The sequence below is a fragment of the Corvus kubaryi genome, unplaced genomic scaffold, assembly GCF_017639235.1.
Source record: "Corvus kubaryi isolate FWS band 111438036 unplaced genomic scaffold, C.kubaryi_AGA036_p1.0 37334, whole genome shotgun sequence".
Lineage (NCBI taxonomy): Eukaryota > Metazoa > Chordata > Aves > Passeriformes > Corvidae > Corvus > Corvus kubaryi.
The window spans coordinates 15,402,777-15,416,600 of record NW_024581108.1 but is presented as its reverse complement, the minus strand read 5'-3'; the positions used below and the strand labels follow the sequence as shown (position 1 = coordinate 15,416,600).

Below are 13,824 nucleotides of genomic sequence, written 5' to 3'. Positions count from 1 at the left end.
TGTCAAAAGGGCTAAGGGCATATTCACAGCTATTTGCAGATTAATAATATGGACATAAGCACCTCTCCCACCATCTTCTTCAGAGAGAAAGCACACCTTACACCATTTCTCCCATGATATACAGTCAGGCCATCTTACTGCACATTAACTTTAGGGAAGGTAAAGATCCTCACCAGTCCTTCTAAACACTTAATGGTTCTGCTTCCTCAGTGTTCACATCTCATTACTGGATCCCACAGTGTTATCTCACCAACTCCTTAGCTGTTCCTTCTGCAGACTTATGCTGCTGTTCCTCTTGCCACCCCACTTCAGAGGGGCCTCAGAATGCAGATCTCCAGGAAGCCAAGAGAGCCCAACTACCTCTGCCCTCCTTACCTGCGGTTTGGGTTCATACTGTTGCTGAAGCATCTCTGCCACTTTGTTCTCAAAGGCACAGAGCTGTGTGTAAACTTGGTGCAGAAAGGCCTCACGTTTCGTCTCATCCAGCTGACAGCCCTGGAATAGTACCTGGCCCAAGGACACACATGTCAGTCATCAAGTTAAGATTTTACAGCACCAGCCCCAAGATGGTACACAGGAACACAGCTCTGCACAGGGGAGTTCAAACATCTCCCTGACAAAGCACAGGTACAGCACAGGCCACTTCTCTCTGTCCCTGCTCAGAGACAAGAGCCTGTGAGCAGTGGTGTCTCATGGCACCTGCTGTGCACCCCACTGCAGATGCTTACATCACACTTTGGCAAATCTCCTTCTTGGGCAAGAAACTTCTACTTCATTTGACTTTCTCCAGGAGAAAGTGATGTGGAATCATTGTTAGAAGCCATTAAGTGTAGTCTGACACTTCGAAGGAAGGCCTGTTTGTTCTAATCTGCCTCACCTCTAGACTGATCAAATTTCTTCCAAGAAGAACAGCAAATTGAAATAAAGAAAAGAAACAATGAGAGTGGACATTACAAAAGAGGCTGAGTGATGTGACAGAATAAGCCTGCCACCGCAGAAACTCCCCAGGGCACAACACCTGTGTTTACAGATGTCACCCTGGTATAGGCAATTCCTGTCCACAACCAGGAGGCAAAGAAGATACAACATGCAAAGACCTCAGCAGATTGGTGGGATGCTGCATGTTATCCACATTCCCTTGGCCTCATATGGACAAGACCTCATAGTGACATCAGAGAAATAAATTATTACCACAGAGTCTTTCCTGGATGAGTGATACACACATATGCCTTTTCCTCCACAAAAGAAACAAAATTATCCAGTAGTACCCAGATATCACAGTTCATGGCCTCATGCACAAAGTGGGAATTTAGAGAGATCCAAAGAAGAAAAATGTAGCAACTTCAGAGTGCTCAATATAGTGCAAACAGGGGAGATACTGAGGCACAGCATGATGGTGTGTGCAGGATTGCTGGACAAGATAATACACAAAACATCAATGGCAAATGGAGAAATTCCTGCTAGGCTTACTCTAGCAGCACCTCAGAACAGACCAAAGCGATGGCCACACTCCTCAGCTACAAACCCTGGCAGAAGGCTTGGGCAGGGAGGGAACAAGCATAGACTAACAGGCTCCTCCTGTTACCACACACTTTCCCTGGTATTAGCAAAGGGATGAAATACACCACCAGAAACGTGTAAGTTACATGAAAATACTGTAAGGTGGAAGAGATCAAGGATGAACTTCAAAAACCATGCTGGCCCCGTAAACCAGACTTGAGTTTCTTAAACAGACCTGCCCTGACACAAGTGAAATCTCACTGATAAATCTCAATACTGGGGCTGGCTGCTCCCTCCAGCAAGGAGAAGTATATTCAGACCAGTGCAAAAAAACCAAGGTTTGTAGGAAGAAGCAATTATCTTTGAATTGACCCCTGCTACAGAGCTGGAACAGGCAGACAACCTTTTGGTCATACAAGCTCTGCTTGAATGCTTCAAGCTAATTAGAACACGCAAAAAGAATAAATCAACAGAAATTAAAAACAAAAACAACCCCCAAACAACAAAACAAGAACAACAAGCACATATTCAACATGAGGCAAATATTCCCTGTGGCCCAATTCTAGAATCGTGCCTGAGGGCAGCATTCTCCAGAGAAACCTCTGCTTCCTGCCCAGAAAGAAGTTGCTCACATACACTTCTGCATCATGCCAGGCCACGTGTTTCAGTGAAACAAGCCTGCAGCATCACAGATAACAGAGCCCAGCTGCCACCTGCCCCTGTTTTCCTCGTGCTCACAGGACACCTGCAAACCACAGCAAGCTTCTCATGCCGTGCCAAGGGAGAGCCTGAACTTTACCTGGTGGGACTGCAGGCCAATGATGGAGGAATACACCTGGATGGTGACAAAGATCTCTGGCTGGTAGATAATGTCTGAACCAGGGATACGAAAGGGTCTTAACAATCCCACCAAGCATCGGGAAAGGGCGTGAAACACTTCATCAAAAATTATCTCCCCCGTTGAGTCATCCTACAGAAACAGAGAAAGGGAACAGCTTTTTCACCTTCTAGGACTTTCACTCTCATTGCTGGTTATCCCACTGTGCAGAGCCAACAGCAAACATCCTCCTGCAGTGGCAGCTAGATTAAAGTGACAACTCTTGTAAACAGAAGTCACACATTCACCATCCAACAAAGAAACAAGATTTGCATTTAGTTCCCAGCCAGGGGCAAGCATGGCTCCCTCCCAGGAAAAGCAAGACTTCTGCAAAAGTTAAGACTGACACTGAGAGCAATAAGCCTTTTCTCAGCAAATATAAATGGGTTTCTCTTTTAATGCACAACACCCCAGAGAGGCAGCTTCTGCTCTTACCACAATCCCTGTGGAAGGGCTCAGATCGAGCTCAATCACAAATCGGTACTGGCGGGCCAGGAAGGTGACCCGTGTAGAGGGCACAAGGAGGTAGGGCCTGGGCTGGACCGGCTCGTCTGGCTGCCACCCGTTAGGCAGGATGCTGAGAACATCAAGCTCATTTTCTGACTTAACCTGCCGGAACAAGCAAACGGTACATGAGAGAACATCAAGCCATGCCAAAGGAAGAATCAGAGAAAGAAACAGGGCTTAAATACTCTGAAGGGCGCAGGTGCTGCTGGGTGGTGCAGCACCAGCCGCGCTGACACCATCCAGCCCTGAGCACCAACTCACCAGCTCGGGCTCGGGTACGGCCCGGATCACCTGGTGCAGGCGGCTGAGGACCCAGGCGAGCCGCACGTTGCGGGAGATGCGATAGTCCTTCTTCATCAGGAGGAACACATGCCCTGCCTCCTCCACCTGCGGCGGGAGCACGGCGGCCCAGGTCACCTCCGGAGCAGCCCCGGACAGCGCCCGCGCCGCCGCTCACCCCGGGCCGCTCCAGCCCCGCACTGCCGGCCCCACTGCTCCCCATGGCGACCGCGTCCCCTGCGCCCGCCCCTCGGCCCGGCCCGGCTCGGCTCGGCCCCGCTCCCCCGGCCCCGCGCCCCGGCCCGCTCCCACCTCCCCATCGGGCCTCTCGGCCGCCGCCATGTCCGCGCGGCCCCGCCCCGGAAGTGCCGCTCTCCCGGGACAACGGGGCGGTGCCGCCGCCGCCATCGCCGCCATCGCCGCCATGCAGGTGAGGGCCGGGGGGAGCGGGGCCGGGCGGCTGCGCGGGGGCCGAGCCCATCCCAGGCTGGGGCACCCTCGGAGGGAGGCCGAGCGCGCCCTCGAGCAGCCGAGGCGATGCTCTGCTGTGTAACAGCCCCTTGTTGCTGCACGGCTGTGGGGTGAGTGTTCGTACAGCTGAGCGCCCTGGCCCCGCTTGAATGAAATGTCGTTAATGGGAGAAGAACCGAATTACTTTACTAAGTGCTCTGAATTTGTAGCATCCGTGTTGTCCAAAGAAAAGAGTTGCAGAGGTTAATGACAGGTTAATAGGTTGTAAAAATCCGCCTCCTTTGGTTTGTTTGAAACCACAGTCGGCTGGCTTCATGCGGATCTCCTGGTTGTCCTGCTGGAAAAGAAAGTGAAAATGGATTGTCCCGCTATTACTCATTTATAGGGTTTATTACAATTGTCTCTCCTTGTTTTAGCCACTTGCTCGTACCAGTCTTTTTTACGGTTGGTTTTTTGGTTTTTTTTTTTTTTTGGAACTATGAATATTCTTCATCATCCTCGTTCCCGTTATTAGTACATATTCCTACTCTATCCCTTTTCAGTTTGAGGGACAAGAGTGACGTGTAATATTCGAGATGAAAAGGAGGCGTGCATTTATGTGGTGACATAATGATGCTTAGTTTCTGTTGCTTTCCTAATAAATCCTGTGGTCGCTTTTACTTCCTTGCCTGCCTTTTCAGTATCGGGCAGATGTTTTCGTGGGTTATCCTCAGACAATCCCGAGATCTTGTTGTTGAGTTACAACGTTATCGGCTTAGATAATGTCATTGTGTACAGAAAGTCTGGGGGGTTTTTTCCCTCTTTGTTTTGCCAATCAGGATTTTTTTTTTCCATTTGATTTGCCGCCTGCATTGCTTTATCTTTACCTACTCTGGATTTCACCTTTACCTCTCAGTTGCTCCATATCAGGAGGTCCTTCAGAACCCCTACCCTAAGCCCTGTCTTTACTACCTCGGCACAATTTAGCATTGCTAACAAACTCCTTAAAGTGTCCCCTTGGAGAGGGCTAGCATTCCTTGGAATCACTGCTCTGTCTTATTGTGTGCTTATTGCAATGCTTGCATCTGCTTCCAGCTCCTAATGGCTTCGGGAAGAGCTTAGGGAAGGAGGGTTGGAGTGCACTGCTGCCGTGAGAATGGTCCTTGTGCGGTGGGGTTTCATTCATCCTCTTCAGGGCTTCTTGGGTAAGCACAGGCAGTGGGCCAGGGGACTTGCCATGGCTGCATATGCCTGGCACCCCTGCAGTAAAACACTGGCTACCAGCCCAGCTTGTAACACAGGCGGTAGTAAACCTCCCTGCACAAACACAGTGCACACAAACAGTTGTAGGCACATTTCTTAATTGGACAGGAACTGACTAGTCCCGCCACAAAGGGAAGGAGAGTGCTTTTATCTCTAGGTGGAACAGCCAGCAGCAACCTGTTGCATGAATCCACTCCATGGACTGGGGATCAAATTTTAATAAGGTTGCTCCAGCTGTTTATTCTAAGGTGGTTAGAGTAAAATGAAGTCTCATCCGTGATTACCAGCTTGTCAGAGTACAAATAAAATAGAATAAATAATACAGTGTTCTCATGAACATGGAAGGTGCCTGATAATCTTTCCATGAAGCTTGCACTGGGCTGGTGTATTTGAACAGAGCAACAGCAAACGCAATAGCAAGCATGCCAACAGCCTGAGTTACTCTATCTGCTTTCCCAATCGGTATTCCCTTTCTATTATTTGACTGCTTTGTCCCACCCTCCTCATGGATTATTATTGTACAGTTCTGAACTTACACGAGCAGTTCCTTAGGGCTGGGACTTTAATTATGTTTTGCGCAATACTGTAGTACAAGTAAGTTCGAGTAGATAAGAGTTTAGAGGGTTTTTGCCAGAGTCAAGGGCATGCCTTGGTGTCTTTGGCAGCAGATCCACAGTCCTGACACTTTGTCTGTCACTGTCCTCCCTCACCCGGAAGGGAATGTCAGTGGGAAAGATTTCTTAAACAATGTAATCCCAGCAAAAGGCAGGAGGTGAGGGGCGTGTGTGGGTATGACACCGGTCTGTGTCATGGCAGGGCCTCCCACAGCCCATGGGGCACAAGGCCAGTAGGAGCTGCCAGTTTCCTTGGCAGCTGGAAGTGTCACATGGGCAGAAAGAAAGTAAAGAATGAGGTGAAGGGCACAAACTGGAGGTTTTAGTCCATGGACCTGTTAGTCATTTTGCAAAGACTGTTTTGGATGAAGACATTGCAGCACCCACAGCTGCTGTCAGAAAAGGCTGAGGGAATGCTAATCTTCTTTGAGCTGAGTTAGCTTAAGTGGCTTACAAAGATAGCGTGAGCTAGCTTTGATGACTTTGCCTGATGTGGTAAAAAGCAGATGTAAGTGATGATGTCTTCACTACACCCATCTAGATCTTTAACAGGACAGCTGGCCAAGTGTTTGTCTCAGATACAAGTCTCTTGCCTAAGTAGTCTGACCCAAGGGAAAGGGTCAGTGTGAAATAATGGGATTTTTATCTCCAATATCTCTGCTTCCTCTGAAAAGGAGGCTGTCTGTAGGACAGATTGGATTATGGATGCATGGGCGTGGATTCACACCTTTGTCCTCCTCCCTTGTCTGTCTTGCCTTTTTTTAGAGAGAGGAGAAGCAGCTGGAGCTGACCTTGGAGACGCTCATCAGTCAGGTGGCCGACCTGAAGAACTCCTTGGTCAGTTTTATCTACAAGCTGGAGAATGAATATGACCGACTCACATGGTAAGGTGTCTTGCTGTTGATCACTGCCAAAGCTCTTGCTCAAAGGATTAATTAAGAAACATTAGTTTCTTGTCAGTAGGTTTCAATTTTCTTTTCTCATTTGTGCTGGAGGAACCACTGCACATCTTCCACCAGAAAAATGGTTGAAATCCATTGGCTTCATGCTGTAGAGCAATAAGAGTCATGCTCACACCTTTTAATCCAGACAGTTTATGGGAACTAGACTTGCATCTGCAATGAGTGGACGTTCTCAGATGAGGCACCTTAGAGACCTACATACACTATAAAATGAACAATAGTTCTTTCTACATTTCTTGACATTTTCCAGCTTTTTATGGCTCTGATATAAACTGAGCTTTTGTGTTTTGCTGGTTTTTCTTTACCACACAGTTTGAGAGACTTGCAAGATGGCATTCTCTTCTTGGAAAATATGGAGCATAAAGATATTATAGCTGCAGCTTAATAAACTATGTGGTATCTTAGTGTCTGCCACTGCAGCAAAGCTTCACAGAGAAGTTAACATTTATAGTTAATGTTGCAGAAGGGAGGAGAGCTGATGAATCCCGCACAGAGACCAAGCTGAAGAGGACCTCCTTGACAACATTATCAGTTATTTAGCTTCATTATTACTTAGTCTGGATAGCCAAGCTATAAACATTTTCTCTCCTGGCTGTACTGCTTTGGGATGAAATTATTTTAGACCTTGCTCCAGAATTTCACTGGGAGAGGTAGTGACAAGGAAAGAATTGCTTCTGTGTATGTTACTGAAATCCCGAACAACTGCCACTTTCAGTGGTACTGCTTGTAATGTCCCTGAGGTATTTGATGCATTTGAGCCGTTTCCAGGAAGGACTGGGGTTTGTCCACACCTGCATATTCAGCACTAGATTTTACTGCTTACTGTCTGAAGTAGACTGATTTGAAGACTAATGATGTTATTTCCTCACTCCTCAGCCATTTGAGTGAAGAAGAGAGTGGCATCCCCTCTCCCTGTTCTATCTTCTTTATTTACTTTTCCAGGCCTTCAGTTCTGGACAGCTTTGCATTGCTCTCAGGACAGCTGAACACCTTGAATAAAGTGCTAAAGCATGAGAAGACCCCACTATTGCGGAACCAGGTGATCATCCCCCTAGTGCTCTCTCCAGACCGTGATGAGGAGATCATGGTAAGACATGTTCCTTGAGTATCAGAAAGTGCTTGAGTGCCTGAGTATTCAGCTTGTCACTCATTTGTGCTGGGCATTCCTCAACTCTGCGTGTAAAGGAAGGAAAGGCAACAAGTACTTCTGTGTGAGAACTGCTTTGCTGTGGGGTTTTTACCTACAAATGCTTGCACTGGATACACTTTACAGAAGGTGTTCCTGTTCATAAATATGTTGCTGTAACTAAACAGGCACGGTGCAATTCCTAGACAAGTTGTTGAAACTTCCTAATGCTCCCCAGATCAAGGTTTCCCCACTAGCCTTGTTCGGCACCATGGCCTGTGCCCTGGTCTGGAGCTGCCTGATTGCTGGGCTGGAGGCGGAGGCTCTGAGTGAGACTATTGTCCCACTATTGCAGCGGCAGACAGAGGGACGTGTGCCGGTGTTCAGCCATGAAGTAGTGCCTGACCATCTTCGAACTAAGCCCGACCCTGAGGTGGAAGAGCAGGAGAAGCAGCTGATCACAGATGCAGCTCGAATTAGCCCTGATGCGGCACAGGTAGGTAAAGAAGAGTTTGATACTTCTGCCTCTTATCCCTAGGGCACAAGATGCCCTTTAACTGCTTCCTTCACTCTTCCATTTGACAGTTTTCTTTTTTTTTGCTGTGTCCTTTCCTGTCTGAGATTTCTCCAGCTGACCCTAGCTGAGGTTTGGTTTCCTCCACAGTTTCACAAGAGTATCCAGCTCTCTGGCTGTTCACAGGAGGTGCCATCCAACCAGTCAGAGGCGAAGGTTATCCCATCCCCACAGTGCCCTCCTGCATGCATTAGCACTGGGCGCTCTCAGCTCAGCTACCAAAACGCTTACTTTTGGTTACACAGATCCTGGGAAGAGAAAGCTTGTTCATTTACCTTGCTGATTTGTACTGAGTTGGAGGTATCCTGGCAGTTTCTGACAGTTTTCATTTTGCAGAAACAGATCCAAAGTCTGAACAAAATGTGCTCAAATTTGCTGGAGAAAATCAGTAAGGAGGAGCGTGAATCTGAAAGTGGAGGTATGTCACTGAGGTGGGAGTGGGGTACAGGGTTCAAGCAGCAGGCCTGAGAGAGTAGAGGCAAAATAGGTACATTGGAGAGCCTGAAGTATGGGAAATGCAGGTGAGCAGCATAAACGAAAACATTCCAGAAGATGCAACATTAGCTGTCCTGGAGCACCCTAATTTGAGAAGGGAGCCTGTGGGTGCATGTGTCTTCCTTGTGTCATCTATGCATGGTGGGAAGGTCATTCCAACCCTTTGACATATCCCCTTTTGAGGAGGTGATAAGTATCTGCCAAGAAAACTTCCCAGTCAACTTTAATTAATAAAAATAGCTGTGAAAATGCAGCACCAGTGAATAAGAAACCCTTTAGCTGTGTTCTGAAGGAGACTAAGTGTAGGCAGGCTCTTGTGTGATCCTGTCTAGATAATGGGTGCTTCAGGCTCATGGCCAGCTTTTTCTGGTAGAGGTGTTCACTGTACCCAGGAGTGCCACACACAACTCTTAAAGGCAGTGGCATTTTTATTGTCATCTTTGACACAGGACCTGAGCACAGGTTCTGTCTAGTATCTGGGATTAACAGTGTAAGTGGGCACATGTGTGGCAAAAAAACTTGAAGACACCGTGTTGCTCATGAGCCTCTAAAAGGGGGTGTTGCTATTGCTTACCTAAATCACAGTGCTTGTTACGTGCCATAGGATTCGCTTTTCCTTCCTTGAGCAGATTATGCCCTGCTCTCAGTGAAAAAGCTCTTGGATCACCAGTGTCCCTGGATTTTGCAGCTTCTTTGACCTTGCTGAGATTCTTGTAGGACAGCTTGTAAGAAACTCATCTCTATTGCATGCACTAAAGTAGCTGAAAAGTAAATCCAGGACCAGCTATGCTACTTTTTAGACCTGATTGCCAAGTCTAAAAATAACTTCCAAAATAACTTCTTTTTTTACAGGTTTACGACAGAATAAGCAGACTTTCAACCCTGCAGATACCAACGCACTGGTAGCAGCTGTGGCCTTTGGGAAAGGGCTGTCAAACCGGAGACCCCCAGGCTCTGGGGCATCTGTCCAGTCGGGCCAGCCAGGAGCTGGTGCCATCATTGCAGGTGCTGCAGGCATGCAGCAGGTCCCAATGACAGGTGCACCAGCTCAGCAGCAGCCAATGCTGGCAGGAGTGCAGATGGCACCAGCAGGACAGCCAGGTAAAGAAGTTCTATATCTGAGATCAGTTGAAATCCAGGGAGCAAGAAAGACAAATGCAGATGTAGAGATTCTTCCCCAGTCACCTTTTAGATGTAACTAAGTACAGGGTTCCTTTCTGGCCTTAATAACATGAGTCAGGTTTTAATAGTGTAGTAATACCTGTTTAAAATTGGCTCAGAGGTTGAAATGGATCCCAGCCAACCAGCTTCAGCTTCTTAACTCCCTCTGCAAGACTATTTTAATAATACACTTAGTGAACATAGGAATCAATGTGGAGGGAGATCACAGTGTAGTTTTGCAGGGATCTATACTGGGGATTTTTCTGTGAAATTTAAGTTGTGGGTAGGCAATAAAGTGGAAAAGTTTGATGATAATGAGTTATTTAAGGTAAGAAAAAAACAAAAGTTTTCTGTAAAAAGTTAGAAGGTTTTCCTATACAAAGTGACTTTGCTTAATAGCAGTAGATGACATTTGTCTTGAATATAAAGTGAAATACATAGGCATAGAAATTTGACTGTACACATCCAGCGCCTGGACTCTAACCTAGTTATTTGTATTTTTGAAATACATCTATAATATAAGAGTTCTGTAAAGACAATAATTGGGTGTTCAGTTGGGGCATAAATACAAACTAAATACTAGGAATTGCTAGAAAAGGAACATAGAGGATATCTTTAGGCCATTCTGTTAATCCATTGGGCACCCACACCTCCAATATTGTGGGCAGTTCTGATATCTTCTCTGCTAGTGGGCATAGCTTTGGGCTAGGGAGAAAAAAGTAGAAGCCTATAAAATCCCAAATTATATACAGCAGGCAAATGAGGAATGATTGTTCATTGTCTCCCATGACGCAGAAAGATTGGTGAAAGTGCACGAATCAAAATGTGGGCTTGTAGATTTGGAACAAAAGGGAGATACTTTTCTGAATACTAAATAATTACACTGTGGAGCACATTGCCTAGTGTGTGATAGGCAGATATGTTTATGTGAGATGGAAAACTAAGTAAGTACATAGATTTCTGGATGAAAAATCAGGTGACAGCTAATCCTGAGGGTACCAACTGATTCCATGACCCTGAGCCACAATTTTTTTAAAAGCAGAGTAGGTATTCTGCAGGGATATCACTGCATGCTTGCCCTGTTCTGGTATTCCTCCTTAAAAATCCTCTGCTGTCAGGAATGGGCTTGGCCTGGGGGGACCTACAGGCTAGCCCTGTACTGTCAGAATGTTTATGTTGATTGCGATTTAGGATATCGGATATCCTAATTGGTGTTTTCTTGCCTGTGTATAATGACTGTTGTTAGGATATGCGCTTAAGCAACAATACAATCCTAAGTTAAATACGTATTTATGTAAGAGTTAGAAAGTCATTTCCACTGTAATTTGGTAGCAAAGAAGGCCTCTGTGACTCCTGGCTGAATACCCAGAGACACTGTATCCAGGGTGGGAAGGCAGTCGCTTCTGTAGGCCAAGCAGAGTGCACTGGTAAGGAGAGCACTTGTCCAGCCTGTGTGTTGGGGAAAGTACCTCTTGATAAGAGCAGCTACAGGCGGTTTTATCAAAGGTCAGTCTCACTATTCTGCTTTTGATAGTGCCCATAGCTGAGGCTGAAAGAATATAAGAACAAAGTATCTCTCGACCACAGTTATTTTTTAGGGATTTTAAGCCAGAGTCTGGTTCGATACCATTCGGTACAGTAGCCATTATTTCCTGCAGTTCCCGTTTGAATTACAGTTTGACTTCTACAACACCTGTGGCAATATGTCCCACAGCTTTATCACATTTTGCTTAAAATCCTTTTTATGTTTAAATATTCTGCTTGATGATTTTATTGCATTTTTCTTTTTTACCCATGTTGTGAGAAATGGTGAATAAGCATTCCTCAGTTACCTTCTCCATACTGGTTTTCGTGTTTTGGAAATCTGTCATGTCTCCTTCCTTTGTCCATTTTTAGGTGTTTTTCCCTTAGCTAACAAGTCCTGTTCTCTTTAATGTGACTTTGTGTTGAAGTTATAACTTGGACCATCCTTGTCACTCTTAACCTGCATTTTTTCTAGTTCTTCTCAAGACTGGGAACACCACAACCACTCACTGTGTCTCAGATGTGGGTGAACCATGCAGTCCTGTTCACTGTTGCTTTTGGAGCAATATCTAACAGTATTTGTCTCCTGATTGTTAGTGATATCTATCAGTTACCTGCAAATTCATTGCTGGCAATGACCCACTTTGAATATGTTCGAGAAAGTTTAATAATCTTTATCATTTTAGGCATTTGCTTATCAAATCTTTTCTTGTCCTGCCAGACTATAATTTTAACTTTCAGAAGTTATCCTTTTTTTTCTTTTTCTATTTGAAGACACTGAAGGAGTGTTATTTGACTACCACTCTGTGCTGCTCTTTAATCACTGTTTATTTTTCAGATCATCTTAGTTTTGTCTAGCACTCTACACTTACTCTAAGCTGCCAGTAAGATGTCTTTGAACACATGTGAGATTGGTATCAGCAGAGAGTAATAATGCCCAAGAGGTGGATGTGGTTACAAGAAATTAAGAAATCTGAGAGAGGCTTAGTAATTTAAATATACATCCTGACTAGAAATAATGCTACGGGGAAGGGGATACAGACTCTGAAATGGACGTGGACACAGTCTGGGTTCTTCTTCTGTGTGTGGTGCTGCCAGCAACTTCTGTGAGACTAAGTCTGACACTCCTGTAGGAGCCTCCTGACAAAGAGAAAGGCTTGCTTAGGATGAAAATGGAATAGAATTGGAGGGGATAGCAGGGGGACACAGGAATTGTCAAGGAAATTTGTCAGCAGAGAGAGATGCCAATTTGTAGAAGAGATTGATCGTGTAGGTCAGAAGCTGGAAGATGCTGTAGCAAATGAGCCTGGAGTGAAACTGGAAAAGCCCAGACAGGGTTGTTCTGAGTCCTACATGCTCCTGAGCAAATGTCCTCTCGTATTGCTGATTTTGTACTGCTTTTTCTTTTTTCCCTCTCCAGGAAAAATGCCGAGTGGCATAAAAACAAATATCAAATCTGCCTCAATGCATCCGTATCAGAGATGAGCTGAGATGAACCAGACCTGGGGAACAGCAACATTTGTTACTGCTGCAGGCACCCCACCTGGATTCCTTCTAGGACTTCCAAGTCCCTTCACATATCTACACGCCATATCCAGGAAGACGGGGGTAATAAGGCCCTTCCCTGGGTATTTTTTAGTGCTGGGTGGCTTGTGTGGAGCTGCTGGTGGCCATGCCTCTTGGATACAAGTACTTCTCTGTTCAGCCAGAGCAGAGGACTTTGTTTGTGGTATTGATGCCAGCTTCTCCAGGTCTGGCCTGGAGGATAACTACCCTTTCCTGATACAGAACCTGAAGAGCTGCATAGAGCTCCTTGTTTCTGCTTGTTCACTTGGTATGTTCTTTCTTTACTCCCTCTTGTTTAATAAAGATCTTGTTATGCTCACTGTGAGACACTGATGTCCATCTCTCAAATCATAAGAACTCATGTCTCTTTGGGTAAGGCTACAGAGCAGCTCTAATCTAAACCACACTGAAAATGTTGGGAGGCTGAGCGCTGGAGCTGCAGGTTTATGCGTAAAGGGGTGTTGTCGAGTGAGTCAGCTGGATGCCAACATAAGCAGCAAACATCTCGTGCATAGAAAACCAATTATAGCTATTCCCCAGAAGGCAAAATACTAGGAAGGACTATTTCAAGGCCCACAGCAAGCAGGCAATACATGAGGAACAGAAGCACAGAGCTCTTGTATTCTGAAGCTGCAGTAAATCCCAGCTGGATCTGATTTCACTTCCATGCTTCTCTGCTTCTGTGTTTTCTATAAAGTTTCTTAGCTGCTTCAGGATTAATTGATCACTTCAGAAGGGTACTTCAATGTGCTCAGGACTGTGACATTTCTGTATGGGCCAGGTTGAAGTCTGGCCCATTTCTCTTTGGAACTGGACACTGTGAATCCATCCCTGTTATACTTTCTGCTCTTGAGCTGTAACATACAATCTGCCTTATGAGAGATTCCTGTGAGACAAAAGTGTGGGGGCACATGCCCACGGAGCCT

The 13,824-nt window shown here is 45.9% G+C and overlaps 2 protein-coding genes across 9 annotated transcripts in view; one reads left to right on the top strand and one right to left on the bottom strand.

Moving 5' to 3' along the window:
* SZT2 (SZT2 subunit of KICSTOR complex) overlaps positions 1-3,583 on the bottom strand; it is a 54,680-nt gene extending 51,097 nt beyond the window's left edge. For all 7 annotated transcript variants that reach the window (XM_042030469.1, XM_042030470.1, XM_042030471.1 and 4 more), the window contains exons 1-5: positions 3,476-3,583; positions 3,146-3,271; positions 2,813-2,986; positions 2,300-2,470; positions 376-507 (exon numbers count right to left, since the gene is read on the bottom strand). In XM_042030469.1, the coding sequence (XP_041886403.1) occupies positions 376-507; positions 2,300-2,470; positions 2,813-2,986; positions 3,146-3,271; positions 3,476-3,580 (708 nt within the window). In that variant the 5' untranslated portion in view covers positions 3,581-3,583. The remainder of the gene's footprint in view (positions 1-375; positions 508-2,299; positions 2,471-2,812; positions 2,987-3,145; positions 3,272-3,475) is intronic.
* A 193-nt stretch (positions 3,584-3,776) lies between these two features.
* On the top strand, positions 3,777-13,223 carry MED8 (mediator complex subunit 8). Of its 2 annotated transcripts, none has more exons than XM_042030479.1 (7): positions 3,777-3,876; positions 6,256-6,374; positions 7,395-7,539; positions 7,934-8,074; positions 8,489-8,570; positions 9,500-9,748; positions 12,753-13,223. In XM_042030479.1, the coding sequence occupies exons 3-7, from the start codon at positions 7,537-7,539 to the stop codon at positions 12,815-12,817; spliced, it is 540 nt and encodes a 179-aa protein (XP_041886413.1). In that variant the 5' UTR covers positions 3,777-3,876; positions 6,256-6,374; positions 7,395-7,536; the 3' UTR covers positions 12,818-13,223. The 2 variants fall into 2 exon arrangements, with proteins under 2 accessions (XP_041886413.1, XP_041886412.1); XM_042030478.1 differs by lacking the exon at positions 3,777-3,876 and adding an exon at positions 4,154-4,818.
* Positions 13,224-13,824: the final 601 nt, after the last annotated feature.

Bases quoted from the DNA above. Each gene is read 5' to 3' on its own strand.
- MED8 (XM_042030479.1), top strand. The intron at 8,571-9,499 runs GTATGTCACTGA...CTTTTTTTACAG, and splicing joins GCGTGAATCTGAAAGTGGAG to GTTTACGACAGAATAAGCAG. The intron at 9,749-12,752 runs GTAAAGAAGTTC...TTCCCTCTCCAG, and splicing joins GGCACCAGCAGGACAGCCAG to GAAAAATGCCGAGTGGCATA.